The sequence below is a fragment of the Gracilinanus agilis genome, chromosome 3 (assembly GCF_016433145.1).
Source record: "Gracilinanus agilis isolate LMUSP501 chromosome 3, AgileGrace, whole genome shotgun sequence".
Classification (NCBI taxonomy): Eukaryota; Metazoa; Chordata; class Mammalia; order Didelphimorphia; family Didelphidae; genus Gracilinanus; species Gracilinanus agilis.
Window position 1 is genome coordinate 511,455,496 of NC_058132.1, and position 27,355 is coordinate 511,482,850.

Below are 27,355 nucleotides of genomic sequence, written 5' to 3' on the forward strand. Positions count from 1 at the left end.
TTGGTATATTATTATGATGGAATACCTCTGTCCCATGAGAAAGGATGAGCAGTCTAATTAGGAAAAAAAATGGAAAGAATTATCCAGGATGATGAACAGTGAAATGAGCATAACCAGGAGAATATAATATACAGTGGAAGAATTAATACTGGAAGAATAACTTGTGAATGTTACCTTCATAGAGTGAACTGAAAGGTGAAAATGTGAAAGACTTAATTCCTATGAACATATTGCTCTCCCAGCTGTGATGTGGGGAGGATAGGCAGGGGCTTAGACACTTGAGGATAGGTTTCATTAAGTAGATGTGAAGGAAAGTAAGTAAATATATAAGAGATTTATGAATTCATTTATTAGCAAAATTATTTTGCACGTGGAAATGTATGTTCTTTTTGGTTTTGTAAAATTTGGAATAAAAATTTGATGGCCCTGAGTAAGACACCAGAAAAAATGAGGACACTAGAAGCCTAAAGGAACTTCTACTGAATTAGAAAATTTATCTAAAGAAATAATTGTATTATGAAAAATTATATGAAATAAGACCAACAGATCAATAGATGGTAGGGAATAGATAAGATATTTTATAAAATGAAATTTTATTGCTACCTTCTGTTTTCATATCTTTTTTCCCAATTTAGAACTTCCTTTGAATCTTTTTAGACAACTATCACATCAAAGAAGCAATTTTAAAAAATATTAATGCTGTTTCTATACCTATAATTAAAAAGGTGATAATTTCCATGCAATCCCCACTGGCTAGAAAGATGAAAGTGCAAGAATGGTTTCCTCTAAACTGCCAATCTGGGAACACCAATGTGAATCTTCAGGTCCATCATTGATGGTTTTTTTTTAAAAAAAGGAAAATTTCAGAACACTGTTCTTTTGCAGAGACAAGAAGCAGTGACAAACATAGGAGTTCTTAGCTTTGGAGAGAGGGAGTAAAGGGAAAAGCTCAAAGAATGAAGGTGCAAAAAAAGGCAGACTAAACTGGGGATCTTTGTTAATAGTAATAAGAAGAAAAGGGTTTGTTTGGTTTTTCCCCAAGAGGTGGCAATGGTGAATTGCTGGATAAGAAGAAAGGTGAGAAGTCAGCCCTAAAGCAGAGGCTGAAGCACTATCAAAACATGAGTTCTCACCTTTTGTGGGTGGAGTCAAGGGAGGAGCTACCAAAGACAGACATATAAAAAGACACCTCACAACTGGGTCCTGGTGTCTTTGGCTGCCAGATCCCAAGGGAGAAAGGCAGGCATTATCTCTCCTGGAAGGAATATCTGAGAAGGAAGGAATCAGAAGCCTGGGAGCATGGATCCAAGAGATTTGCTGGAAAACCTCAAGACAGATCTGACTTGCTCTATCTGCCTGGGCTACTTCACAGACCCAGTGACTGTCAGTTGTGGCCATAGCTTTTGCACAGTCTGCCTTCTGAGGTGCAGGGGAGAAGCAGAGTCAACATTCCACTGCCCAGAATGCAGAGGAATCATCGAAGAAGATGATGTGTTGCCTAATAGGAATTTGCAGACTGTGTCTGTCACTGGCAAAAGGCTCAGACCTCATCTGCTTCAGAGCATTGTGGACCTGTCTGTGTGTCATAAACATGGGGAGAAAGAGAAGCTCTTCTGTGAAGAAGACCAGAGACTTCTCTGTGGTTCCTGTTCATTATCCCCAGGGCACAAGGACCACAGAGTCCTTCCCCTGAAAATGGCTGCTGACAAGTGCAGGGACAAGATCAAGCACACCCTGAATAACTTACAACGAAAAAAAGAAGAATTTAATGTTGCCTTGGACAGAGCGGCCAGGAGAGAGGCACTCTGTGACAAGGCTATACACTCTTTGAAACAATCTTTTATTTCAGAATACAGGAAAGTACATGAATTCTTATGGGAGGAAGAAGAGCTCTATCTACAAAGACTAGACCAGCAATACACAGACATCTTGGCAAAACTGGAGCTCAACAAGACCAAACTGTCTCAACAGATTGAAAATCTGGAAAGAATGCAATTAGAAGTAGAGGACAATTTGGAGAAGGGGCCCTTGGAAATGCTCCAAGATGTGAAAGGCACTTTGGAAAGGCATGAGGAGCTGCTACTTCAAGAACCAGAGGTTATTTCCCTTGCCTGGGCCACCAGCCCCATCACTGGCTTGAGAGAGATGCTCATGAGATTCCAGAGTGACATCAGTCTTGATCCTGAATCAGCCCATCCACATCTCATCCTGTCTGAAGATCTGAAGAGTGTCAAGTATGGAGATGTCCCACGGGACCTGCCTGACAACCAGCAAAGGTTCGATAGTGCTCCTGCTGTACTGGGGGACCAGACCTTCACTTCAGGCAAACACTATTGGGAGGTGAAAGTAGGAAATAAAACAGCTTGGGAAGTGGGAATCTGTAAAGATCCGGTCAGGAGAAAGGGACAAGTCTCCTCATTATCTAAGGATGCATGGACCCTCGTCAGTCTGGGATCTCGATATCATTGCTTCCTCTGGAATTGTAAATATGGCATCCATAGGAGCGAGCCTATAGACAAAGTAGGCATTTTCCTCGATTATGATAAAAGACATATAGCATTTTATGATGCCATAGACGGATCCTTAATTTCTAGTTTCTCAGACATGGTCTTTGAAGGGCCTCTTCGCCCTTACTTTTCTCCTTGCTGTCCTAATGGAGAAAGTACTCAAGGGTCAATTATGCTAATTGATGTGGGAGATTCTCACTGAGGAGTGAATGACAATGACTTGAAAGTGACTTTCTCTTCATTTCAACTTGTGTTAAAATGGACAACGGTAATTGTGTAAAATTGTTAAACCCTATAGAGAATAAATCTGAACAAATTTTGGATATAATTGTATGAAATACTTTTGTGCCATAACAAATTACTGAAGATAATGATTAAAAAAAACTGGAAAATTTTGTATAAAGTTCAGGAAAGTGAAGTGAGCAGAACTAAGAGAATACTGCACAGAATGACATTTAATATACCATGAAAAGCTATTGTCAATATTACAAATGCTCAAGTACAACTCCAAAGGACTCATGATGAAGAAACGAATTTTACTGCCAAAGGAGAAACCCAGTGGGTCTGAATGCAGTTTGAAACACACCATTCTTCACTTTACTACCCCAATGAATTCTTCTTTATCTTGTAAACAGTAAGTTTCTTTTTTTCACAACATGATGAACATATATTTATGAAATATATATTTATGCATCCTATATTATATTACCTGTCTTCTTGGAGAAGGGTGGTAGAGAGGTGTATTAAAAGAACGAGATAAAGATTTTTGGACAAAACTCATTTGTGAATTTTTTCCCTTGGATAAAAGGGTTTATAATTATTTATTACATATTTATAACAAATCTTGTATTATTACTGTTATAAATAAAAATAAAAAAGTGTTAGTTAAAAAATAATACAGTTTATTTTGTTTACTTGGAGCAGAAGAGCAAAGAAGGAAGCAAAGGAGCAGGAGTGAGTAGGAGAGAAGAAGGAGGGGGAGGAGAGATGAAGAGGGAAGAGTAGAGAAGAAGGAGGGGGTTAGGGGAGACAGAAAAGAAATAGGTGAGAAGGACTGAGGAGAGAAAAAAAGTTGCAAAAATTTTCAAGCACAGAAGTATGAAGAGAGAGATGAAAAAATGCTAAATGAATAAATAAATATTCATTTCAATCGATGTTGAAATTGTCAATAAAGTTGAGCTTGATCATCAAAACCAAATAAAATAAAGTATTTAATTTATATTTGATAATTTTGAAAATGGGAGTTTTTTTTCTAATTAACATTATGATGATCCACAAACATTTAATTTGCAGATCAGGTATAAAGGGAGGCTGAAAAAAACATGAATGAAGGTGGGGGAAAGGGAGGTAAAAACGTTTTAAAAATAGAGACTGAGGAAGAGGGAGATGAAAGAATGCTGAATGAATGAACAAATGAATGAATGAGGGAATGATTCCTTTCAATGACCTCCTTGGGAGATTGGTATGGAAAAGTGATGTTTCTGAGTGAGATACAACACAAAATGAGGATCATAGCTGCCTCAAGGGACTTCTACCGGATCAGGACAGAGAAGATTTCTAAAGAAATAAATATATTATCAAAAAGTATATTAAATAAGAATCACAAAAGATAAGGGAAGAGTAGGTAACTGAGGCAAGATATTTTATGAAATAAACTTTATTACTACTTTCTGTTATGGTGGCTTCTCCTTTTCAATCTTCCCCTCCATCTTTTCAGAGAGCTCTGACATCTGACATCATAGGAGACATTTCACTGTCACTATATCTCTAATGAAAAAACAGGTATTTTCTACACATTCTCCATTGGCTAGAAAGCCTAAAAGACACTCATCTTTGTTTTGAAGTTCCTGGATGTGAACAACATTGTGAATGACTAGACACATTATTGTGAATAAGAAGGGGAAGGGAGGGGAGGGGAGAACTCTATCCCTTTATAGAGACTAGAAGCACTAAAGGGCTTAAGAATTCTCGGATTTAGAAAAAGGACTAAAGGAAAGAGTTTAAAGGGTGAAATTACAAAAAAAAAAAAAAGGGTAACATAAAATAAATTAAAAAACCTTTTTTTCTGCTACAACTCTGAGGAAAGTGCTAGCCTTATCTTTGATGAGTAGGATATCAGAGAAGAAAGAAATAAGAATTAAATTTCTCTTTAAAGAAAGTTAATTTTTAAAAGATTTTTTCATTCATATAATTAGTAACTACCACCACCATAAAAAACATTTAAATAAAAGAATGGATGAAAAATTATATGCAAAAGCACAATTTCTACATTGTTCACAATTTGTCAAAATATGTAAATTATATGTGTTAATATAAACATCTGTGTTTGAGTTCCCTTTAGATTTGTTTTACTTTGATACTTTTTTCTCTTGGCTTTGTAGCTCTTTGGTTCTTAATGTAACCATCGTATTATTATTAATCTTTATTCTTCTCTTTTCATCTCTTCATATATTTTCCTTATTTTCTTTATATTTCCAATATTTGTCATTTCTAATAAAATAATAGAATCTATTACATTAAAATATCACAATCTATTCAGCCATTTCTCCCAATCATTGCAACTGTGTTATCCCTAGTTATTTTGTCCTTACAAACAAAGCTTCCATAAACATTTTTATACATGCACAATTTTTTAGCTTCTCAATAATTCCCTTAAGGCCTAATCCAGGTAATGGGATCTCTAATGAGCATGAGCAACTTTACAGCTCTTAGTGTATATTTCCATCTTGTTTTCTAAAAAACAACTTACAGTTGATATAGCAATGTAATATTAGGTATGGTTCCACATGTTCCTATACCCATTTAATTTGATCAATTTAACCTGTCTTATTCTCAGTTAATATGCATCCCCAGGGCCATATTTAGCTAGATTGGTCCTTGGGCAGAAGGTACAATCTGTTTCCAGATCCATACTCTTTCCAAAACCAAGTGTTTTCTAGCTTGGTCATACCTAGTAGAACATTTTTTTCCAATGCCACAATCCCTCAGAAGTACAAGATTACCTCCATTGTATGTTGAGTGTTGAAGTAAGAATTTTAGGGGCAGCTGGGTGGCTCAGTGGATTGAAAGCCAGGCCTAAAGATGGGAGGTCCTAGGTTCAAATCTGTTCTTAGACACTTCCTTAGCTATATGACTCTGGGCAAGTCACTTAACCCCCATGGCATAGCCTTTACCACTCTTCTGCCTTGTAACCAATGCACAGTATTGATTCTAAGATGGAAGGTAAAGGTTTCAAAATAAAAGAAAATTTAAAAAAGAAAGACTTTTGCAGAATGTTTATGCTCTCTAAACCATTGTTGTCTCACCAGAAACTATGTTAGGATTCTGTGTATACTCAGTCTTACTCCTAGCCACCTGCAGGTATGTGGGAAGTGATCAGTGTAAGAATTTAAAATTTAGGTTTCATGTTAATGTGAGAATTCTATAGTAATTTTGGGGTCACTGATTTCAAGATATTATAACTGAAGTAAAGATGACCTTTAGTAGCTTTATTTACAAATAGATGGAATGAATGAAAGTTGGAAAATGTAAGAAGAAGATAAAGAATTATCTAGCTTAGCACCCTAAGTGCTGCTCTAGTGTGGGGCTCAGCTCCAGCAAGGGCTTCACCATGTCCCTTGACCCCACTTGGATTTTCCAGTAATTCTCAGCCAGAAGTCTGTTGGTGTCCTCAGAAAGGGTTATACCAATGCAACCTCCTCCAGGAAAGGCAGGTCTTTCTGGAACCAATCTATCCAGAAGCCAGGAAAGGAAGGCCAGCTTCTCCACCCACCCCAGGGGAGGTCATCTAACACTGAAGTCCAAAGGAGAAGATCCAGGAGCAGTCTTCTAAGAAGTAGTCCAAGAGCCAAAGTCCCAGCTCAAAGTGAAGCCAAAGTCTAAAAGTCCCTTGCACAGGATCTCCAGGACTTTTTACAGTCCTTTTTACCATGTCTCTTCCAGTCCCTTCCTCCACTTTACAGGAACCAACTGCAGCCTTTCAATTTGCCTAGCACTGCCCAGGAACAGGGCAGTGGCCTCTGAAGTTGACACCCACTTTAGCAAGTGGCTTGGGAACTTAATTAGTGTTAAGTAGGAGTGCTTAAGTTTTTGACTGATTAACTTAAAAACTGTTGATTGATAGACAAAGAAAGTTTGATTCCCTCTTCACACCAGATAGACATCATATTTAACTTACCTCTGATTCTATTTAATTCCTTAACTCTTTATTTATTTTTTGGTTATATTTAACTAGTTCTGAGAAGGGAAAATTAAAGTCCCCCAATATGATTATTTTCTTATCTATTTCAATCTTTATCTCATTTCATTTTTTCCTTAAAAAAATCTGGAAACAATTACCTATGCTGCCAACAATTCCAATATTGGTAATGCTTCATTATCCATAGTACCTCTTACATAAGACTTATGTTCTTTGCTTTCTGTCATTGTCCCTTTAGCCTTGAGTAATTCCTCATACTGAGTTTCCATTCTATCTAGTTTAGTCTCTAGATAGTTCACTTTTAACTTTAGGTCAGTCTTTGCAGGAGCTTGCTTGATATCTGCTTTTAAATGTTTAAAAACAACTGCCAAAGATTCAATCATTATGCAATCAGGGATATCTGGTGCCCAGGTTGCAGACACAGCTATTCTGTCTGCAGACTGTAGTGGTATCCTTGGGGATACAAGCTGTGGGGCTCAGCAAACAAAGTGAGATTGCTAATCCTGTCCTCTGGGGTTGCCTTGTTGATTCCACTAAAATATGATCAAAATGGATACATGAACTAGACATAAAAGGAGATATAAGGAATTTAGAAGAATAGGGAGCATGTTACCAATCAGATGTATGGATAAGAAAGGAATTGATGAGCCAAAGATATGAAAAACTTTATGAAATATAAAAAGGACAATTCTGAGTTCATTAAATTTAAAAGGTTTTGTATAAATAAAACAAATTTTGCCAAGATCAGAAAGCAGAAAATGGAGGAAGAATTTTATAAACAGCCCCTCCGATAGAGGCCTCATATGTTGAAAACAGTGCCAAATTCATAAGAATAAGAGCAATCCTCCATTTGATAACTGAATAGGAACAGACAATTTTTGGATGAAGAAATCAAAGCCATATTCAGGTCTTTGAAAAAATGCTCTAACTCACTACTGTCTCGAGCAGTGATGGGCAAACTACAGCCCACAGGCCAGATGTAGTCCCCTGAAATGTTCTGCCCTGCCTCAACATTATTCCTAATCTGACCAATACAATGAGTAGGATACAATACAGTGAAACTTTGAAAGAGTTGCCTTAGAAAGAGACTGACAGATGAGCATTTCCTTCCTTTTGGCCCCCTCTTTAAAAAGTTTGCCCATCACTGGTTTAGAGAAATGTAAACCAAAACAATTCTGAAATATAACCTCACACACACCAGGAAGGCTACAATGACACAAGGGCAAAATGACCAATGTTGGAAGAGATGTGGAAAAAATGGGGCCATTAATATGCATTTTGGGGGGCTGAGAACTAATCTAACCACATTCAAGAACAACCAAATGGTTAACCAAATGTTGGTATATTATTATGATGGAATACCTCTGTCCCATGAGAAAGGATGAGCAGTCTAATTAGGAAAAAAAATGGAAAGAATTATCCAGGATGATGAACAGTGAAATGAGCATAACCAGGAGAATATAATATACAGTGGAAGAATTAATACTGGAAGAATAACTTGTGAATGTTACCTTCATAGAGTGAACTGAAAGGTGAAAATGTGAAAGACTTAATTCCTATGAACATATTGCTCTCCCAGCTGTGATGTGGGGAGGATAGGCAGGGGCTTAGACACTTGAGGATAGGTTTCATTAAGTAGATGTGAAGGAAAGTAAGTAAATATATAAGAGATTTATGAATTCATTTATTAGCAAAATTATTTTGCACGTGGAAATGTATGTTCTTTTTGGTTTTGTAAAATTTGGAATAAAAATTTGATGGCCCTGAGTAAGACACCAGAAAAAATGAGGACACTAGAAGCCTAAAGGAACTTCTACTGAATTAGAAAATTTATCTAAAGAAATAATTGTATTATGAAAAATTATATGAAATAAGACCAACAGATCAATAGATGGTAGGGAATAGATAAGATATTTTATAAAATGAAATTTTATTGCTACCTTCTGTTTTCATATCTTTTTTCCCAATTTAGAACTTCCTTTGAATCTTTTTAGACAACTATCACATCAAAGAAGCAATTTTAAAAAATATTAATGCTGTTTCTATACCTATAATTAAAAAGGTGATAATTTCCATGCAATCCCCACTGGCTAGAAAGATGAAAGTGCAAGAATGGTTTCCTCTAAACTGCCAATCTGGGAACACCAATGTGAATCTTCAGGTCCATCATTGATGGTTTTTTTTTAAAAAAAGGAAAATTTCAGAACACTGTTCTTTTGCAGAGACAAGAAGCAGTGACAAACATAGGAGTTCTTAGCTTTGGAGAGAGGGAGTAAAGGGAAAAGCTCAAAGAATGAAGGTGCAAAAAAAGGCAGACTAAACTGGGGATCTTTGTTAATAGTAATAAGAAGAAAAGGGTTTGTTTGGTTTTTCCCCAAGAGGTGGCAATGGTGAATTGCTGGATAAGAAGAAAGGTGAGAAGTCAGCCCTAAAGCAGAGGCTGAAGCACTATCAAAACATGAGTTCTCACCTTTTGTGGGTGGAGTCAAGGGAGGAGCTACCAAAGACAGACATATAAAAAGACACCTCACAACTGGGTCCTGGTGTCTTTGGCTGCCAGATCCCAAGGGAGAAAGGCAGGCATTATCTCTCCTGGAAGGAATATCTGAGAAGGAAGGAATCAGAAGCCTGGGAGCATGGATCCAAGAGATTTGCTGGAAAACCTCAAGACAGATCTGACTTGCTCTATCTGCCTGGGCTACTTCACAGACCCAGTGACTGTCAGTTGTGGCCATAGCTTTTGCACAGTCTGCCTTCTGAGGTGCAGGGGAGAAGCAGAGTCAACATTCCACTGCCCAGAATGCAGAGGAATCATCGAAGAAGATGATGTGTTGCCTAATAGGAATTTGCAGACTGTGTCTGTCACTGGCAAAAGGCTCAGACCTCATCTGCTTCAGAGCATTGTGGACCTGTCTGTGTGTCATAAACATGGGGAGAAAGAGAAGCTCTTCTGTGAAGAAGACCAGAGACTTCTCTGTGGTTCCTGTTCATTATCCCCAGGGCACAAGGACCACAGAGTCCTTCCCCTGAAAATGGCTGCTGACAAGTGCAGGGACAAGATCAAGCACACCCTGAATAACTTACAACGAAAAAAAGAAGAATTTAATGTTGCCTTGGACAGAGCGGCCAGGAGAGAGGCACTCTGTGACAAGGCTATACACTCTTTGAAACAATCTTTTATTTCAGAATACAGGAAAGTACATGAATTCTTATGGGAGGAAGAAGAGCTCTATCTACAAAGACTAGACCAGCAATACACAGACATCTTGGCAAAACTGGAGCTCAACAAGACCAAACTGTCTCAACAGATTGAAAATCTGGAAAGAATGCAATTAGAAGTAGAGGACAATTTGGAGAAGGGGCCCTTGGAAATGCTCCAAGATGTGAAAGGCACTTTGGAAAGGCATGAGGAGCTGCTACTTCAAGAACCAGAGGTTATTTCCCTTGCCTGGGCCACCAGCCCCATCACTGGCTTGAGAGAGATGCTCATGAGATTCCAGAGTGACATCAGTCTTGATCCTGAATCAGCCCATCCACATCTCATCCTGTCTGAAGATCTGAAGAGTGTCAAGTATGGAGATGTCCCACGGGACCTGCCTGACAACCAGCAAAGGTTCGATAGTGCTCCTGCTGTACTGGGGGACCAGACCTTCACTTCAGGCAAACACTATTGGGAGGTGAAAGTAGGAAATAAAACAGCTTGGGAAGTGGGAATCTGTAAAGATCCGGTCAGGAGAAAGGGACAAGTCTCCTCATTATCTAAGGATGCATGGACCCTCGTCAGTCTGGGATCTCGATATCATTGCTTCCTCTGGAATTGTAAATATGGCATCCATAGGAGCGAGCCTATAGACAAAGTAGGCATTTTCCTCGATTATGATAAAAGACATATAGCATTTTATGATGCCATAGACGGATCCTTAATTTCTAGTTTCTCAGACATGGTCTTTGAAGGGCCTCTTCGCCCTTACTTTTCTCCTTGCTGTCCTAATGGAGAAAGTACTCAAGGGTCAATTATGCTAATTGATGTGGGAGATTCTCACTGAGGAGTGAATGACAATGACTTGAAAGTGACTTTCTCTTCATTTCAACTTGTGTTAAAATGGACAACGGTAATTGTGTAAAATTGTTAAACCCTATAGAGAATAAATCTGAACAAATTTTGGATATAATTGTATGAAATACTTTTGTGCCATAACAAATTACTGAAGATAATGATTAAAAAAAACTGGAAAATTTTGTATAAAGTTCAGGAAAGTGAAGTGAGCAGAACTAAGAGAATACTGCACAGAATGACATTTAATATACCATGAAAAGCTATTGTCAATATTACAAATGCTCAAGTACAACTCCAAAGGACTCATGATGAAGAAACGAATTTTACTGCCAAAGGAGAAACCCAGTGGGTCTGAATGCAGTTTGAAACACACCATTCTTCACTTTACTACCCCAATGAATTCTTCTTTATCTTGTAAACAGTAAGTTTCTTTTTTTCACAACATGATGAACATATATTTATGAAATATATATTTATGCATCCTATATTATATTACCTGTCTTCTTGGAGAAGGGTGGTAGAGAGGTGTATTAAAAGAACGAGATAAAGATTTTTGGACAAAACTCATTTGTGAATTTTTTCCCTTGGATAAAAGGGTTTATAATTATTTATTACATATTTATAACAAATCTTGTATTATTACTGTTATAAATAAAAATAAAAAAGTGTTAGTTAAAAAATAATACAGTTTATTTTGTTTACTTGGAGCAGAAGAGCAAAGAAGGAAGCAAAGGAGCAGGAGTGAGTAGGAGAGAAGAAGGAGGGGGAGGAGAGATGAAGAGGGAAGAGTAGAGAAGAAGGAGGGGGTTAGGGGAGACAGAAAAGAAATAGGTGAGAAGGACTGAGGAGAGAAAAAAAGTTGCAAAAATTTTCAAGCACAGAAGTATGAAGAGAGAGATGAAAAAATGCTAAATGAATAAATAAATATTCATTTCAATCGATGTTGAAATTGTCAATAAAGTTGAGCTTGATCATCAAAACCAAATAAAATAAAGTATTTAATTTATATTTGATAATTTTGAAAATGGGAGTTTTTTTTCTAATTAACATTATGATGATCCACAAACATTTAATTTGCAGATCAGGTATAAAGGGAGGCTGAAAAAAACATGAATGAAGGTGGGGGAAAGGGAGGTAAAAACGTTTTAAAAATAGAGACTGAGGAAGAGGGAGATGAAAGAATGCTGAATGAATGAACAAATGAATGAATGAGGGAATGATTCCTTTCAATGACCTCCTTGGGAGATTGGTATGGAAAAGTGATGTTTCTGAGTGAGATACAACACAAAATGAGGATCATAGCTGCCTCAAGGGACTTCTACCGGATCAGGACAGAGAAGATTTCTAAAGAAATAAATATATTATCAAAAAGTATATTAAATAAGAATCACAAAAGATAAGGGAAGAGTAGGTAACTGAGGCAAGATATTTTATGAAATAAACTTTATTACTACTTTCTGTTATGGTGGCTTCTCCTTTTCAATCTTCCCCTCCATCTTTTCAGAGAGCTCTGACATCTGACATCATAGGAGACATTTCACTGTCACTATATCTCTAATGAAAAAACAGGTATTTTCTACACATTCTCCATTGGCTAGAAAGCCTAAAAGACACTCATCTTTGTTTTGAAGTTCCTGGATGTGAACAACATTGTGAATGACTAGACACATTATTGTGAATAAGAAGGGGAAGGGAGGGGAGGGGAGAACTCTATCCCTTTATAGAGACTAGAAGCACTAAAGGGCTTAAGAATTCTCGGATTTAGAAAAAGGACTAAAGGAAAGAGTTTAAAGGGTGAAATTACAAAAAAAAAAAAAAGGGTAACATAAAATAAATTAAAAAACCTTTTTTTCTGCTACAACTCTGAGGAAAGTGCTAGCCTTATCTTTGATGAGTAGGATATCAGAGAAGAAAGAAATAAGAATTAAATTTCTCTTTAAAGAAAGTTAATTTTTAAAAGATTTTTTCATTCATATAATTAGTAACTACCACCACCATAAAAAACATTTAAATAAAAGAATGGATGAAAAATTATATGCAAAAGCACAATTTCTACATTGTTCACAATTTGTCAAAATATGTAAATTATATGTGTTAATATAAACATCTGTGTTTGAGTTCCCTTTAGATTTGTTTTACTTTGATACTTTTTTCTCTTGGCTTTGTAGCTCTTTGGTTCTTAATGTAACCATCGTATTATTATTAATCTTTATTCTTCTCTTTTCATCTCTTCATATATTTTCCTTATTTTCTTTATATTTCCAATATTTGTCATTTCTAATAAAATAATAGAATCTATTACATTAAAATATCACAATCTATTCAGCCATTTCTCCCAATCATTGCAACTGTGTTATCCCTAGTTATTTTGTCCTTACAAACAAAGCTTCCATAAACATTTTTATACATGCACAATTTTTTAGCTTCTCAATAATTCCCTTAAGGCCTAATCCAGGTAATGGGATCTCTAATGAGCATGAGCAACTTTACAGCTCTTAGTGTATATTTCCATCTTGTTTTCTAAAAAACAACTTACAGTTGATATAGCAATGTAATATTAGGTATGGTTCCACATGTTCCTATACCCATTTAATTTGATCAATTTAACCTGTCTTATTCTCAGTTAATATGCATCCCCAGGGCCATATTTAGCTAGATTGGTCCTTGGGCAGAAGGTACAATCTGTTTCCAGATCCATACTCTTTCCAAAACCAAGTGTTTTCTAGCTTGGTCATACCTAGTAGAACATTTTTTTCCAATGCCACAATCCCTCAGAAGTACAAGATTACCTCCATTGTATGTTGAGTGTTGAAGTAAGAATTTTAGGGGCAGCTGGGTGGCTCAGTGGATTGAAAGCCAGGCCTAAAGATGGGAGGTCCTAGGTTCAAATCTGTTCTTAGACACTTCCTTAGCTATATGACTCTGGGCAAGTCACTTAACCCCCATGGCATAGCCTTTACCACTCTTCTGCCTTGTAACCAATGCACAGTATTGATTCTAAGATGGAAGGTAAAGGTTTCAAAATAAAAGAAAATTTAAAAAAGAAAGACTTTTGCAGAATGTTTATGCTCTCTAAACCATTGTTGTCTCACCAGAAACTATGTTAGGATTCTGTGTATACTCAGTCTTACTCCTAGCCACCTGCAGGTATGTGGGAAGTGATCAGTGTAAGAATTTAAAATTTAGGTTTCATGTTAATGTGAGAATTCTATAGTAATTTTGGGGTCACTGATTTCAAGATATTATAACTGAAGTAAAGATGACCTTTAGTAGCTTTATTTACAAATAGATGGAATGAATGAAAGTTGGAAAATGTAAGAAGAAGATAAAGAATTATCTAGCTTAGCACCCTAAGTGCTGCTCTAGTGTGGGGCTCAGCTCCAGCAAGGGCTTCACCATGTCCCTTGACCCCACTTGGATTTTCCAGTAATTCTCAGCCAGAAGTCTGTTGGTGTCCTCAGAAAGGGTTATACCAATGCAACCTCCTCCAGGAAAGGCAGGTCTTTCTGGAACCAATCTATCCAGAAGCCAGGAAAGGAAGGCCAGCTTCTCCACCCACCCCAGGGGAGGTCATCTAACACTGAAGTCCAAAGGAGAAGATCCAGGAGCAGTCTTCTAAGAAGTAGTCCAAGAGCCAAAGTCCCAGCTCAAAGTGAAGCCAAAGTCTAAAAGTCCCTTGCACAGGATCTCCAGGACTTTTTACAGTCCTTTTTACCATGTCTCTTCCAGTCCCTTCCTCCACTTTACAGGAACCAACTGCAGCCTTTCAATTTGCCTAGCACTGCCCAGGAACAGGGCAGTGGCCTCTGAAGTTGACACCCACTTTAGCAAGTGGCTTGGGAACTTAATTAGTGTTAAGTAGGAGTGCTTAAGTTTTTGACTGATTAACTTAAAAACTGTTGATTGATAGACAAAGAAAGTTTGATTCCCTCTTCACACCAGATAGACATCATATTTAACTTACCTCTGATTCTATTTAATTCCTTAACTCTTTATTTATTTTTTGGTTATATTTAACTAGTTCTGAGAAGGGAAAATTAAAGTCCCCCAATATGATTATTTTCTTATCTATTTCAATCTTTATCTCATTTCATTTTTTCCTTAAAAAAATCTGGAAACAATTACCTATGCTGCCAACAATTCCAATATTGGTAATGCTTCATTATCCATAGTACCTCTTACATAAGACTTATGTTCTTTGCTTTCTGTCATTGTCCCTTTAGCCTTGAGTAATTCCTCATACTGAGTTTCCATTCTATCTAGTTTAGTCTCTAGATAGTTCACTTTTAACTTTAGGTCAGTCTTTGCAGGAGCTTGCTTGATATCTGCTTTTAAATGTTTAAAAACAACTGCCAAAGATTCAATCATTATGCAATCAGGGATATCTGGTGCCCAGGTTGCAGACACAGCTATTCTGTCTGCAGACTGTAGTGGTATCCTTGGGGATACAAGCTGTGGGGCTCAGCAAACAAAGTGAGATTGCTAATCCTGTCCTCTGGGGTTGCCTTGTTGATTCCACTAAAATATGATCAAAATGGATACATGAACTAGACATAAAAGGAGATATAAGGAATTTAGAAGAATAGGGAGCATGTTACCAATCAGATGTATGGATAAGAAAGGAATTGATGAGCCAAAGATATGAAAAACTTTATGAAATATAAAAAGGACAATTCTGAGTTCATTAAATTTAAAAGGTTTTGTATAAATAAAACAAATTTTGCCAAGATCAGAAAGCAGAAAATGGAGGAAGAATTTTATAAACAGCCCCTCCGATAGAGGCCTCATATGTTGAAAACAGTGCCAAATTCATAAGAATAAGAGCAATCCTCCATTTGATAACTGAATAGGAACAGACAATTTTTGGATGAAGAAATCAAAGCCATATTCAGGTCTTTGAAAAAATGCTCTAACTCACTACTGTCTCGAGCAGTGATGGGCAAACTACAGCCCACAGGCCAGATGTAGTCCCCTGAAATGTTCTGCCCTGCCTCAACATTATTCCTAATCTGACCAATACAATGAGTAGGATACAATACAGTGAAACTTTGAAAGAGTTGCCTTAGAAAGAGACTGACAGATGAGCATTTCCTTCCTTTTGGCCCCCTCTTTAAAAAGTTTGCCCATCACTGGTTTAGAGAAATGTAAACCAAAACAATTCTGAAATATAACCTCACACACACCAGGAAGGCTACAATGACACAAGGGCAAAATGACCAATGTTGGAAGAGATGTGGAAAAAATGGGGCCATTAATATGCATTTTGGGGGGCTGAGAACTAATCTAACCACATTCAAGAACAACCAAATGGTTAACCAAATGTTGGTATATTATTATGATGGAATACCTCTGTCCCATGAGAAAGGATGAGCAGTCTAATTAGGAAAAAAAATGGAAAGAATTATCCAGGATGATGAACAGTGAAATGAGCATAACCAGGAGAATATAATATACAGTGGAAGAATTAATACTGGAAGAATAACTTGTGAATGTTACCTTCATAGAGTGAACTGAAAGGTGAAAATGTGAAAGACTTAATTCCTATGAACATATTGCTCTCCCAGCTGTGATGTGGGGAGGATAGGCAGGGGCTTAGACACTTGAGGATAGGTTTCATTAAGTAGATGTGAAGGAAAGTAAGTAAATATATAAGAGATTTATGAATTCATTTATTAGCAAAATTATTTTGCACGTGGAAATGTATGTTCTTTTTGGTTTTGTAAAATTTGGAATAAAAATTTGATGGCCCTGAGTAAGACACCAGAAAAAATGAGGACACTAGAAGCCTAAAGGAACTTCTACTGAATTAGAAAATTTATCTAAAGAAATAATTGTATTATGAAAAATTATATGAAATAAGACCAACAGATCAATAGATGGTAGGGAATAGATAAGATATTTTATAAAATGAAATTTTATTGCTACCTTCTGTTTTCATATCTTTTTTCCCAATTTAGAACTTCCTTTGAATCTTTTTAGACAACTATCACATCAAAGAAGCAATTTTAAAAAATATTAATGCTGTTTCTATACCTATAATTAAAAAGGTGATAATTTCCATGCAATCCCCACTGGCTAGAAAGATGAAAGTGCAAGAATGGTTTCCTCTAAACTGCCAATCTGGGAACACCAATGTGAATCTTCAGGTCCATCATTGATGGTTTTTTTTTAAAAAAAGGAAAATTTCAGAACACTGTTCTTTTGCAGAGACAAGAAGCAGTGACAAACATAGGAGTTCTTAGCTTTGGAGAGAGGGAGTAAAGGGAAAAGCTCAAAGAATGAAGGTGCAAAAAAAGGCAGACTAAACTGGGGATCTTTGTTAATAGTAATAAGAAGAAAAGGGTTTGTTTGGTTTTTCCCCAAGAGGTGGCAATGGTGAATTGCTGGATAAGAAGAAAGGTGAGAAGTCAGCCCTAAAGCAGAGGCTGAAGCACTATCAAAACATGAGTTCTCACCTTTTGTGGGTGGAGTCAAGGGAGGAGCTACCAAAGACAGACATATAAAAAGACACCTCACAACTGGGTCCTGGTGTCTTTGGCTGCCAGATCCCAAGGGAGAAAGGCAGGCATTATCTCTCCTGGAAGGAATATCTGAGAAGGAAGGAATCAGAAGCCTGGGAGCATGGATCCAAGAGATTTGCTGGAAAACCTCAAGACAGATCTGACTTGCTCTATCTGCCTGGGCTACTTCACAGACCCAGTGACTGTCAGTTGTGGCCATAGCTTTTGCACAGTCTGCCTTCTGAGGTGCAGGGGAGAAGCAGAGTCAACATTCCACTGCCCAGAATGCAGAGGAATCATCGAAGAAGATGATGTGTTGCCTAATAGGAATTTGCAGACTGTGTCTGTCACTGGCAAAAGGCTCAGACCTCATCTGCTTCAGAGCATTGTGGACCTGTCTGTGTGTCATAAACATGGGGAGAAAGAGAAGCTCTTCTGTGAAGAAGACCAGAGACTTCTCTGTGGTTCCTGTTCATTATCCCCAGGGCACAAGGACCACAGAGTCCTTCCCCTGAAAATGGCTGCTGACAAGTGCAGGGACAAGATCAAGCACACCCTGAATAACTTACAACGAAAAAAAGAAGAATTTAATGTTGCCTTGGACAGAGCGGCCAGGAGAGAGGCACTCTGTGACAAGGCTATACACTCTTTGAAACAATCTTTTATTTCAGAATACAGGAAAGTACATGAATTCTTATGGGAGGAAGAAGAGCTCTATCTACAAAGACTAGACCAGCAATACACAGACATCTTGGCAAAACTGGAGCTCAACAAGACCAAACTGTCTCAACAGATTGAAAATCTGGAAAGAATGCAATTAGAAGTAGAGGACAATTTGGAGAAGGGGCCCTTGGAAATGCTCCAAGATGTGAAAGGCACTTTGGAAAGGCATGAGGAGCTGCTACTTCAAGAACCAGAGGTTATTTCCCTTGCCTGGGCCACCAGCCCCATCACTGGCTTGAGAGAGATGCTCATGAGATTCCAGAGTGACATCAGTCTTGATCCTGAATCAGCCCATCCACATCTCATCCTGTCTGAAGATCTGAAGAGTGTCAAGTATGGAGATGTCCCACGGGACCTGCCTGACAACCAGCAAAGGTTCGATAGTGCTCCTGCTGTACTGGGGGACCAGACCTTCACTTCAGGCAAACACTATTGGGAGGTGAAAGTAGGAAATAAAACAGCTTGGGAAGTGGGAATCTGTAAAGATCCGGTCAGGAGAAAGGGACAAGTCTCCTCATTATCTAAGGATGCATGGACCCTCGTCAGTCTGGGATCTCGATATCATTGCTTCCTCTGGAATTGTAAATATGGCATCCATAGGAGCGAGCCTATAGACAAAGTAGGCATTTTCCTCGATTATGATAAAAGACATATAGCATTTTATGATGCCATAGACGGATCCTTAATTTCTAGTTTCTCAGACATGGTCTTTGAAGGGCCTCTTCGCCCTTACTTTTCTCCTTGCTGTCCTAATGGAGAAAGTACTCAAGGGTCAATTATGCTAATTGATGTGGGAGATTCTCACTGAGGAGTGAATGACAATGACTTGAAAGTGACTTTCTCTTCATTTCAACTTGTGTTAAAATGGACAACGGTAATTGTGTAAAATTGTTAAACCCTATAGAGAATAAATCTGAACAAATTTTGGATATAATTGTATGAAATACTTTTGTGCCATAACAAATTACTGAAGATAATGATTAAAAAAAACTGGAAAATTTTGTATAAAGTTCAGGAAAGTGAAGTGAGCAGAACTAAGAGAATACTGCACAGAATGACATTTAATATACCATGAAAAGCTATTGTCAATATTACAAATGCTCAAGTACAACTCCAAAGGACTCATGATGAAGAAACGAATTTTACTGCCAAAGGAGAAACCCAGTGGGTCTGAATGCAGTTTGAAACACACCATTCTTCACTTTACTACCCCAATGAATTCTTCTTTATCTTGTAAACAGTAAGTTTCTTTTTTTCACAACATGATGAACATATATTTATGAAATATATATTTATGCATCCTATATTATATTACCTGTCTTCTTGGAGAAGGGTGGTAGAGAGGTGTATTAAAAGAACGAGATAAAGATTTTTGGACAAAACTCATTTGTGAATTTTTTCCCTTGGATAAAAGGGTTTATAATTATTTATTACATATTTATAACAAATCTTGTATTATTACTGTTATAAATAAAAATAAAAAAGTGTTAGTTAAAAAATAATACAGTTTATTTTGTTTACTTGGAGCAGAAGAGCAAAGAAGGAAGCAAAGGAGCAGGAGTGAGTAGGAGAGAAGAAGGAGGGGGAGGAGAGATGAAGAGGGAAGAGTAGAGAAGAAGGAGGGGGTTAGGGGAGACAGAAAAGAAATAGGTGAGAAGGACTGAGGAGAGAAAAAAAGTTGCAAAAATTTTCAAGCACAGAAGTATGAAGAGAGAGATGAAAAAATGCTAAATGAATAAATAAATATTCATTTCAATCGATGTTGAAATTGTCAATAAAGTTGAGCTTGATCATCAAAACCAAATAAAATAAAGTATTTAATTTATATTTGATAATTTTGAAAATGGGAGTTTTTTTTCTAATTAACATTATGATGATCCACAAACATTTAATTTGCAGATCAGGTATAAAGGGAGGCTGAAAAAAACATGAATGAAGGTGGGGGAAAGGGAGGTAAAAACGTTTTAAAAATAGAGACTGAGGAAGAGGGAGATGAAAGAATGCTGAATGAATGAACAAATGAATGAATGAGGGAATGATTCCTTTCAATGACCTCCTTGGGAGATTGGTATGGAAAAGTGATGTTTCTGAGTGAGATACAACACAAAATGAGGATCATAGCTGCCTCAAGGGACTTCTACCGGATCAGGACAGAGAAGATTTCTAAAGAAATAAATATATTATCAAAAAGTATATTAAATAAGAATCACAAAAGATAAGGGAAGAGTAGGTAACTGAGGCAAGATATTTTATGAAATAAACTTTATTACTACTTTCTGTTATGGTGGCTTCTCCTTTTCAATCTTCCCCTCCATCTTTTCAGAGAGCTCTGACATCTGACATCATAGGAGACATTTCACTGTCACTATATCTCTAATGAAAAAACAGGTATTTTCTACACATTCTCCATTGGCTAGAAAGCCTAAAAGACACTCATCTTTGTTTTGAAGTTCCTGGATGTGAACAACATTGTGAATGACTAGACACATTATTGTGAATAAGAAGGGGAAGGGAGGGGAGGGGAGAACTCTATCCCTTTATAGAGACTAGAAGCACTAAAGGGCTTAAGAATTCTCGGATTTAGAAAAAGGACTAAAGGAAAGAGTTTAAAGGGTGAAATTACAAAAAAAAAAAAAAGGGTAACATAAAATAAATTAAAAAACCTTTTTTTCTGCTACAACTCTGAGGAAAGTGCTAGCCTTATCTTTGATGAGTAGGATATCAGAGAAGAAAGAAATAAGAATTAAATTTCTCTTTAAAGAAAGTTAATTTTTAAAAGATTTTTTCATTCATATAATTAGTAACTACCACCACCATAAAAAACATTTAAATAAAAGAATGGATGAAAAATTATATGCAAAAGCACAATTTCTACATTGTTCACAATTTGTCAAAATATGTAAATTATATGTGTTAATATAAACATCTGTGTTTGAGTTCCCTTTAGATTTGTTTTACTTTGATACTTTTTTCTCTTGGCTTTGTAGCTCTTTGGTTCTTAATGTAACCATCGTATTATTATTAATCTTTATTCTTCTCTTTTCATCTCTTCATATATTTTCCTTATTTTCTTTATATTTCCAATATTTGTCATTTCTAATAAAATAATAGAATCTATTACATTAAAATATCACAATCTATTCAGCCATTTCTCCCAATCATTGCAACTGTGTTATCCCTAGTTATTTTGTCCTTACAAACAAAGCTTCCATAAACATTTTTATACATGCACAATTTTTTAGCTTCTCAATAATTCCCTTAAGGCCTAATCCAGGTAATGGGATCTCTAATGAGCATGAGCAACTTTACAGCTCTTAGTGTATATTTCCATCTTGTTTTCTAAAAAACAACTTACAGTTGATATAGCAATGTAATATTAGGTATGGTTCCACATGTTCCTATACCCATTTAATTTGATCAATTTAACCTGTCTTATTCTCAGTTAATATGCATCCCCAGGGCCATATTTAGCTAGATTGGTCCTTGGGCAGAAGGTACAATCTGTTTCCAGATCCATACTCTTTCCAAAACCAAGTGTTTTCTAGCTTGGTCATACCTAGTAGAACATTTTTTTCCAATGCCACAATCCCTCAGAAGTACAAGATTACCTCCATTGTATGTTGAGTGTTGAAGTAAGAATTTTAGGGGCAGCTGGGTGGCTCAGTGGATTGAAAGCCAGGCCTAAAGATGGGAGGTCCTAGGTTCAAATCTGTTCTTAGACACTTCCTTAGCTATATGACTCTGGGCAAGTCACTTAACCCCCATGGCATAGCCTTTACCACTCTTCTGCCTTGTAACCAATGCACAGTATTGATTCTAAGATGGAAGGTAAAGGTTTCAAAATAAAAGAAAATTTAAAAAAGAAAGACTTTTGCAGAATGTTTATGCTCTCTAAACCATTGTTGTCTCACCAGAAACTATGTTAGGATTCTGTGTATACTCAGTCTTACTCCTAGCCACCTGCAGGTATGTGGGAAGTGATCAGTGTAAGAATTTAAAATTTAGGTTTCATGTTAATGTGAGAATTCTATAGTAATTTTGGGGTCACTGATTTCAAGATATTATAACTGAAGTAAAGATGACCTTTAGTAGCTTTATTTACAAATAGATGGAATGAATGAAAGTTGGAAAATGTAAGAAGAAGATAAAGAATTATCTAGCTTAGCACCCTAAGTGCTGCTCTAGTGTGGGGCTCAGCTCCAGCAAGGGCTTCACCATGTCCCTTGACCCCACTTGGATTTTCCAGTAATTCTCAGCCAGAAGTCTGTTGGTGTCCTCAGAAAGGGTTATACCAATGCAACCTCCTCCAGGAAAGGCAGGTCTTTCTGGAACCAATCTATCCAGAAGCCAGGAAAGGAAGGCCAGCTTCTCCACCCACCCCAGGGGAGGTCATCTAACACTGAAGTCCAAAGGAGAAGATCCAGGAGCAGTCTTCTAAGAAGTAGTCCAAGAGCCAAAGTCCCAGCTCAAAGTGAAGCCAAAGTCTAAAAGTCCCTTGCACAGGATCTCCAGGACTTTTTACAGTCCTTTTTACCATGTCTCTTCCAGTCCCTTCCTCCACTTTACAGGAACCAACTGCAGCCTTTCAATTTGCCTAGCACTGCCCAGGAACAGGGCAGTGGCCTCTGAAGTTGACACCCACTTTAGCAAGTGGCTTGGGAACTTAATTAGTGTTAAGTAGGAGTGCTTAAGTTTTTGACTGATTAACTTAAAAACTGTTGATTGATAGACAAAGAAAGTTTGATTCCCTCTTCACACCAGATAGACATCATATTTAACTTACCTCTGATTCTATTTAATTCCTTAACTCTTTATTTATTTTTTGGTTATATTTAACTAGTTCTGAGAAGGGAAAATTAAAGTCCCCCAATATGATTATTTTCTTATCTATTTCAATCTTTATCTCATTTCATTTTTTCCTTAAAAAAATCTGGAAACAATTACCTATGCTGCCAACAATTCCAATATTGGTAATGCTTCATTATCCATAGTACCTCTTACATAAGACTTATGTTCTTTGCTTTCTGTCATTGTCCCTTTAGCCTTGAGTAATTCCTCATACTGAGTTTCCATTCTATCTAGTTTAGTCTCTAGATAGTTCACTTTTAACTTTAGGTCAGTCTTTGCAGGAGCTTGCTTGATATCTGCTTTTAAATGTTTAAAAACAACTGCCAAAGATTCAATCATTATGCAATCAGGGATATCTGGTGCCCAGGTTGCAGACACAGCTATTCTGTCTGCAGACTGTAGTGGTATCCTTGGGGATACAAGCTGTGGGGCTCAGCAAACAAAGTGAGATTGCTAATCCTGTCCTCTGGGGTTGCCTTGTTGATTCCACTAAAATATGATCAAAATGGATACATGAACTAGACATAAAAGGAGATATAAGGAATTTAGAAGAATAGGGAGCATGTTACCAATCAGATGTATGGATAAGAAAGGAATTGATGAGCCAAAGATATGAAAAACTTTATGAAATATAAAAAGGACAATTCTGAGTTCATTAAATTTAAAAGGTTTTGTATAAATAAAACAAATTTTGCCAAGATCAGAAAGCAGAAAATGGAGGAAGAATTTTATAAACAGCCCCTCCGATAGAGGCCTCATATGTTGAAAACAGTGCCAAATTCATAAGAATAAGAGCAATCCTCCATTTGATAACTGAATAGGAACAGACAATTTTTGGATGAAGAAATCAAAGCCATATTCAGGTCTTTGAAAAAATGCTCTAACTCACTACTGTCTCGAGCAGTGATGGGCAAACTACAGCCCACAGGCCAGATGTAGTCCCCTGAAATGTTCTGCCCTGCCTCAACATTATTCCTAATCTGACCAATACAATGAGTAGGATACAATACAGTGAAACTTTGAAAGAGTTGCCTTAGAAAGAGACTGACAGATGAGCATTTCCTTCCTTTTGGCCCCCTCTTTAAAAAGTTTGCCCATCACTGGTTTAGAGAAATGTAAACCAAAACAATTCTGAAATATAACCTCACACACACCAGGAAGGCTACAATGACACAAGGGCAAAATGACCAATGTTGGAAGAGATGTGGAAAAAATGGGGCCATTAATATGCATTTTGGGGGGCTGAGAACTAATCTAACCACATTCAAGAACAACCAAATGGTTAACCAAATGTTGGTATATTATTATGATGGAATACCTCTGTCCCATGAGAAAGGATGAGCAGTCTAATTAGGAAAAAAAATGGAAAGAATTATCCAGGATGATGAACAGTGAAATGAGCATAACCAGGAGAATATAATATACAGTGGAAGAATTAATACTGGAAGAATAACTTGTGAATGTTACCTTCATAGAGTGAACTGAAAGGTGAAAATGTGAAAGACTTAATTCCTATGAACATATTGCTCTCCCAGCTGTGATGTGGGGAGGATAGGCAGGGGCTTAGACACTTGAGGATAGGTTTCATTAAGTAGATGTGAAGGAAAGTAAGTAAATATATAAGAGATTTATGAATTCATTTATTAGCAAAATTATTTTGCACGTGGAAATGTATGTTCTTTTTGGTTTTGTAAAATTTGGAATAAAAATTTGATGGCCCTGAGTAAGACACCAGAAAAAATGAGGACACTAGAAGCCTAAAGGAACTTCTACTGAATTAGAAAATTTATCTAAAGAAATAATTGTATTATGAAAAATTATATGAAATAAGACCAACAGATCAATAGATGGTAGGGAATAGATAAGATATTTTATAAAATGAAATTTTATTGCTACCTTCTGTTTTCATATCTTTTTTCCCAATTTAGAACTTCCTTTGAATCTTTTTAGACAACTATCACATCAAAGAAGCAATTTTAAAAAATATTAATGCTGTTTCTATACCTATAATTAAAAAGGTGATAATTTCCATGCAATCCCCACTGGCTAGAAAGATGAAAGTGCAAGAATGGTTTCCTCTAAACTGCCAATCTGGGAACACCAATGTGAATCTTCAGGTCCATCATTGATGGTTTTTTTTTAAAAAAAGGAAAATTTCAGAACACTGTTCTTTTGCAGAGACAAGAAGCAGTGACAAACATAGGAGTTCTTAGCTTTGGAGAGAGGGAGTAAAGGGAAAAGCTCAAAGAATGAAGGTGCAAAAAAAGGCAGACTAAACTGGGGATCTTTGTTAATAGTAATAAGAAGAAAAGGGTTTGTTTGGTTTTTCCCCAAGAGGTGGCAATGGTGAATTGCTGGATAAGAAGAAAGGTGAGAAGTCAGCCCTAAAGCAGAGGCTGAAGCACTATCAAAACATGAGTTCTCACCTTTTGTGGGTGGAGTCAAGGGAGGAGCTACCAAAGACAGACATATAAAAAGACACCTCACAACTGGGTCCTGGTGTCTTTGGCTGCCAGATCCCAAGGGAGAAAGGCAGGCATTATCTCTCCTGGAAGGAATATCTGAGAAGGAAGGAATCAGAAGCCTGGGAGCATGGATCCAAGAGATTTGCTGGAAAACCTCAAGACAGATCTGACTTGCTCTATCTGCCTGGGCTACTTCACAGACCCAGTGACTGTCAGTTGTGGCCATAGCTTTTGCACAGTCTGCCTTCTGAGGTGCAGGGGAGAAGCAGAGTCAACATTCCACTGCCCAGAATGCAGAGGAATCATCGAAGAAGATGATGTGTTGCCTAATAGGAATTTGCAGACTGTGTCTGTCACTGGCAAAAGGCTCAGACCTCATCTGCTTCAGAGCATTGTGGACCTGTCTGTGTGTCATAAACATGGGGAGAAAGAGAAGCTCTTCTGTGAAGAAGACCAGAGACTTCTCTGTGGTTCCTGTTCATTATCCCCAGGGCACAAGGACCACAGAGTCCTTCCCCTGAAAATGGCTGCTGACAAGTGCAGGGACAAGATCAAGCACACCCTGAATAACTTACAACGAAAAAAAGAAGAATTTAATGTTGCCTTGGACAGAGCGGCCAGGAGAGAGGCACTCTGTGACAAGGCTATACACTCTTTGAAACAATCTTTTATTTCAGAATACAGGAAAGTACATGAATTCTTATGGGAGGAAGAAGAGCTCTATCTACAAAGACTAGACCAGCAATACACAGACATCTTGGCAAAACTGGAGCTCAACAAGACCAAACTGTCTCAACAGATTGAAAATCTGGAAAGAATGCAATTAGAAGTAGAGGACAATTTGGAGAAGGGGCCCTTGGAAATGCTCCAAGATGTGAAAGGCACTTTGGAAAGGCATGAGGAGCTGCTACTTCAAGAACCAGAGGTTATTTCCCTTGCCTGGGCCACCAGCCCCATCACTGGCTTGAGAGAGATGCTCATGAAATTCCAGAGGGATATCAGTCTTGATCCTGATTCAGCCCATCCACATCTCATCCTGTCTGAAGATCTGAAGAGTGTCAAGTATGGAGATGTCCCACAGGAGGTTCCTGACAACCAGGAAAGGTTTGATTATGCTCTTGCTGTACTGGGGGCCCAAAGCTTCACTTCAGGTAAACACTATTGGGAGGTTAAAGTAGGAGATAAGACAGTGTGGAAACTGGGAGTCTGTAAAGATTCAATCAGGAGAAAAGGTCAACCATCCCCATTATGTGAGGAAGTATGGTACCTAATAAGCCTCAGATATGGAAAGAATTACTTTCTCTTGAATTCTAAAGGTGGAATTAATCAGAGCCAGCCTATAAAGAAAGTGGGAATTTTCCTGGATTATGATAAAAGACATGTCGCATTTTATGATGCCATAGAGGGATCCTTACTTTGTAGTTTCTCAGAAATGACCTTTGAAGGGTCTCTTCGTCCTTACTTCTCTCTTTGCTGTCAGAAAGAAGAAAGTACTCCTGTGTCAATTATGATAACTAATATGGGAGATTCTCAGTGAGAAGTGAATGAAAATGACCTTCTTTTCATTTAAACTCCTGCTAAAATGGATATTATAATTAAGTAAAATTATCAAACCATATAAGAATAGTATGAACAACTTGTGGTATGTGATTGTATGAAATACTGTTGTGCCATAAGAAATGAGAATGAAGATGATCAAAAACGATACAGAACCATGTAAAGATTTGTATAAATGCAAAGTGAAGAGAGCTGAACCAGGAGAATATTGTACATAATAACATCCAATGAACAACTGAAAATGACTTAAATATTATCAATATGACAAATGTTCTAGGACAATTCTAAGGGACTTGTGGTGAAAAGGAGTTTTCACTGCTACAGAAGAAACTCTTGGGGTCTGCATATTTAAATATACCATTCTTTACTTCATTACCTCAATGAATTCTTCTTTAGAGTGTAAGCAATAAATGTCTTTTTTTACAACATGATGAATAAGGCAATATGTACTTCATAATTTATACAACCTATATCATATTGCTTGTCTTCTTGGGGAAGGG

At 37.2% G+C, this 27,355-nt stretch overlaps 4 protein-coding genes across 4 annotated transcripts; all 4 read left to right on the forward strand.

The window, feature by feature from the left end:
* Positions 1–1,299: 1,299 nt before the first annotated feature.
* On the forward strand, positions 1,300–2,709 carry LOC123241790 (probable E3 ubiquitin-protein ligase TRIML1). The gene has a single exon (XM_044669334.1). It carries the CDS (start codon positions 1,300–1,302, stop codon positions 2,707–2,709), a length of 1,410 nt encoding a protein of 469 aa, XP_044525269.1.
* Positions 2,710–9,341: 6,632 nt separating this feature from the next.
* LOC123241791 (probable E3 ubiquitin-protein ligase TRIML1) lies at positions 9,342–10,751 on the forward strand. The gene has a single exon (XM_044669335.1). The coding sequence runs from the start codon at positions 9,342–9,344 to the stop codon at positions 10,749–10,751; it is 1,410 nt and encodes a 469-aa protein (XP_044525270.1).
* Positions 10,752–17,383: 6,632 nt separating this feature from the next.
* LOC123241792 (probable E3 ubiquitin-protein ligase TRIML1) lies at positions 17,384–18,793 on the forward strand. Its single transcript, XM_044669336.1, has one exon. It carries the CDS (start codon positions 17,384–17,386, stop codon positions 18,791–18,793), a length of 1,410 nt encoding a protein of 469 aa, XP_044525271.1.
* Positions 18,794–25,425: 6,632 nt separating this feature from the next.
* On the forward strand, positions 25,426–26,835 carry LOC123241793 (probable E3 ubiquitin-protein ligase TRIML1). The gene has a single exon (XM_044669337.1). The coding sequence runs from the start codon at positions 25,426–25,428 to the stop codon at positions 26,833–26,835; it is 1,410 nt and encodes a 469-aa protein (XP_044525272.1).
* Positions 26,836–27,355: the final 520 nt, after the last annotated feature.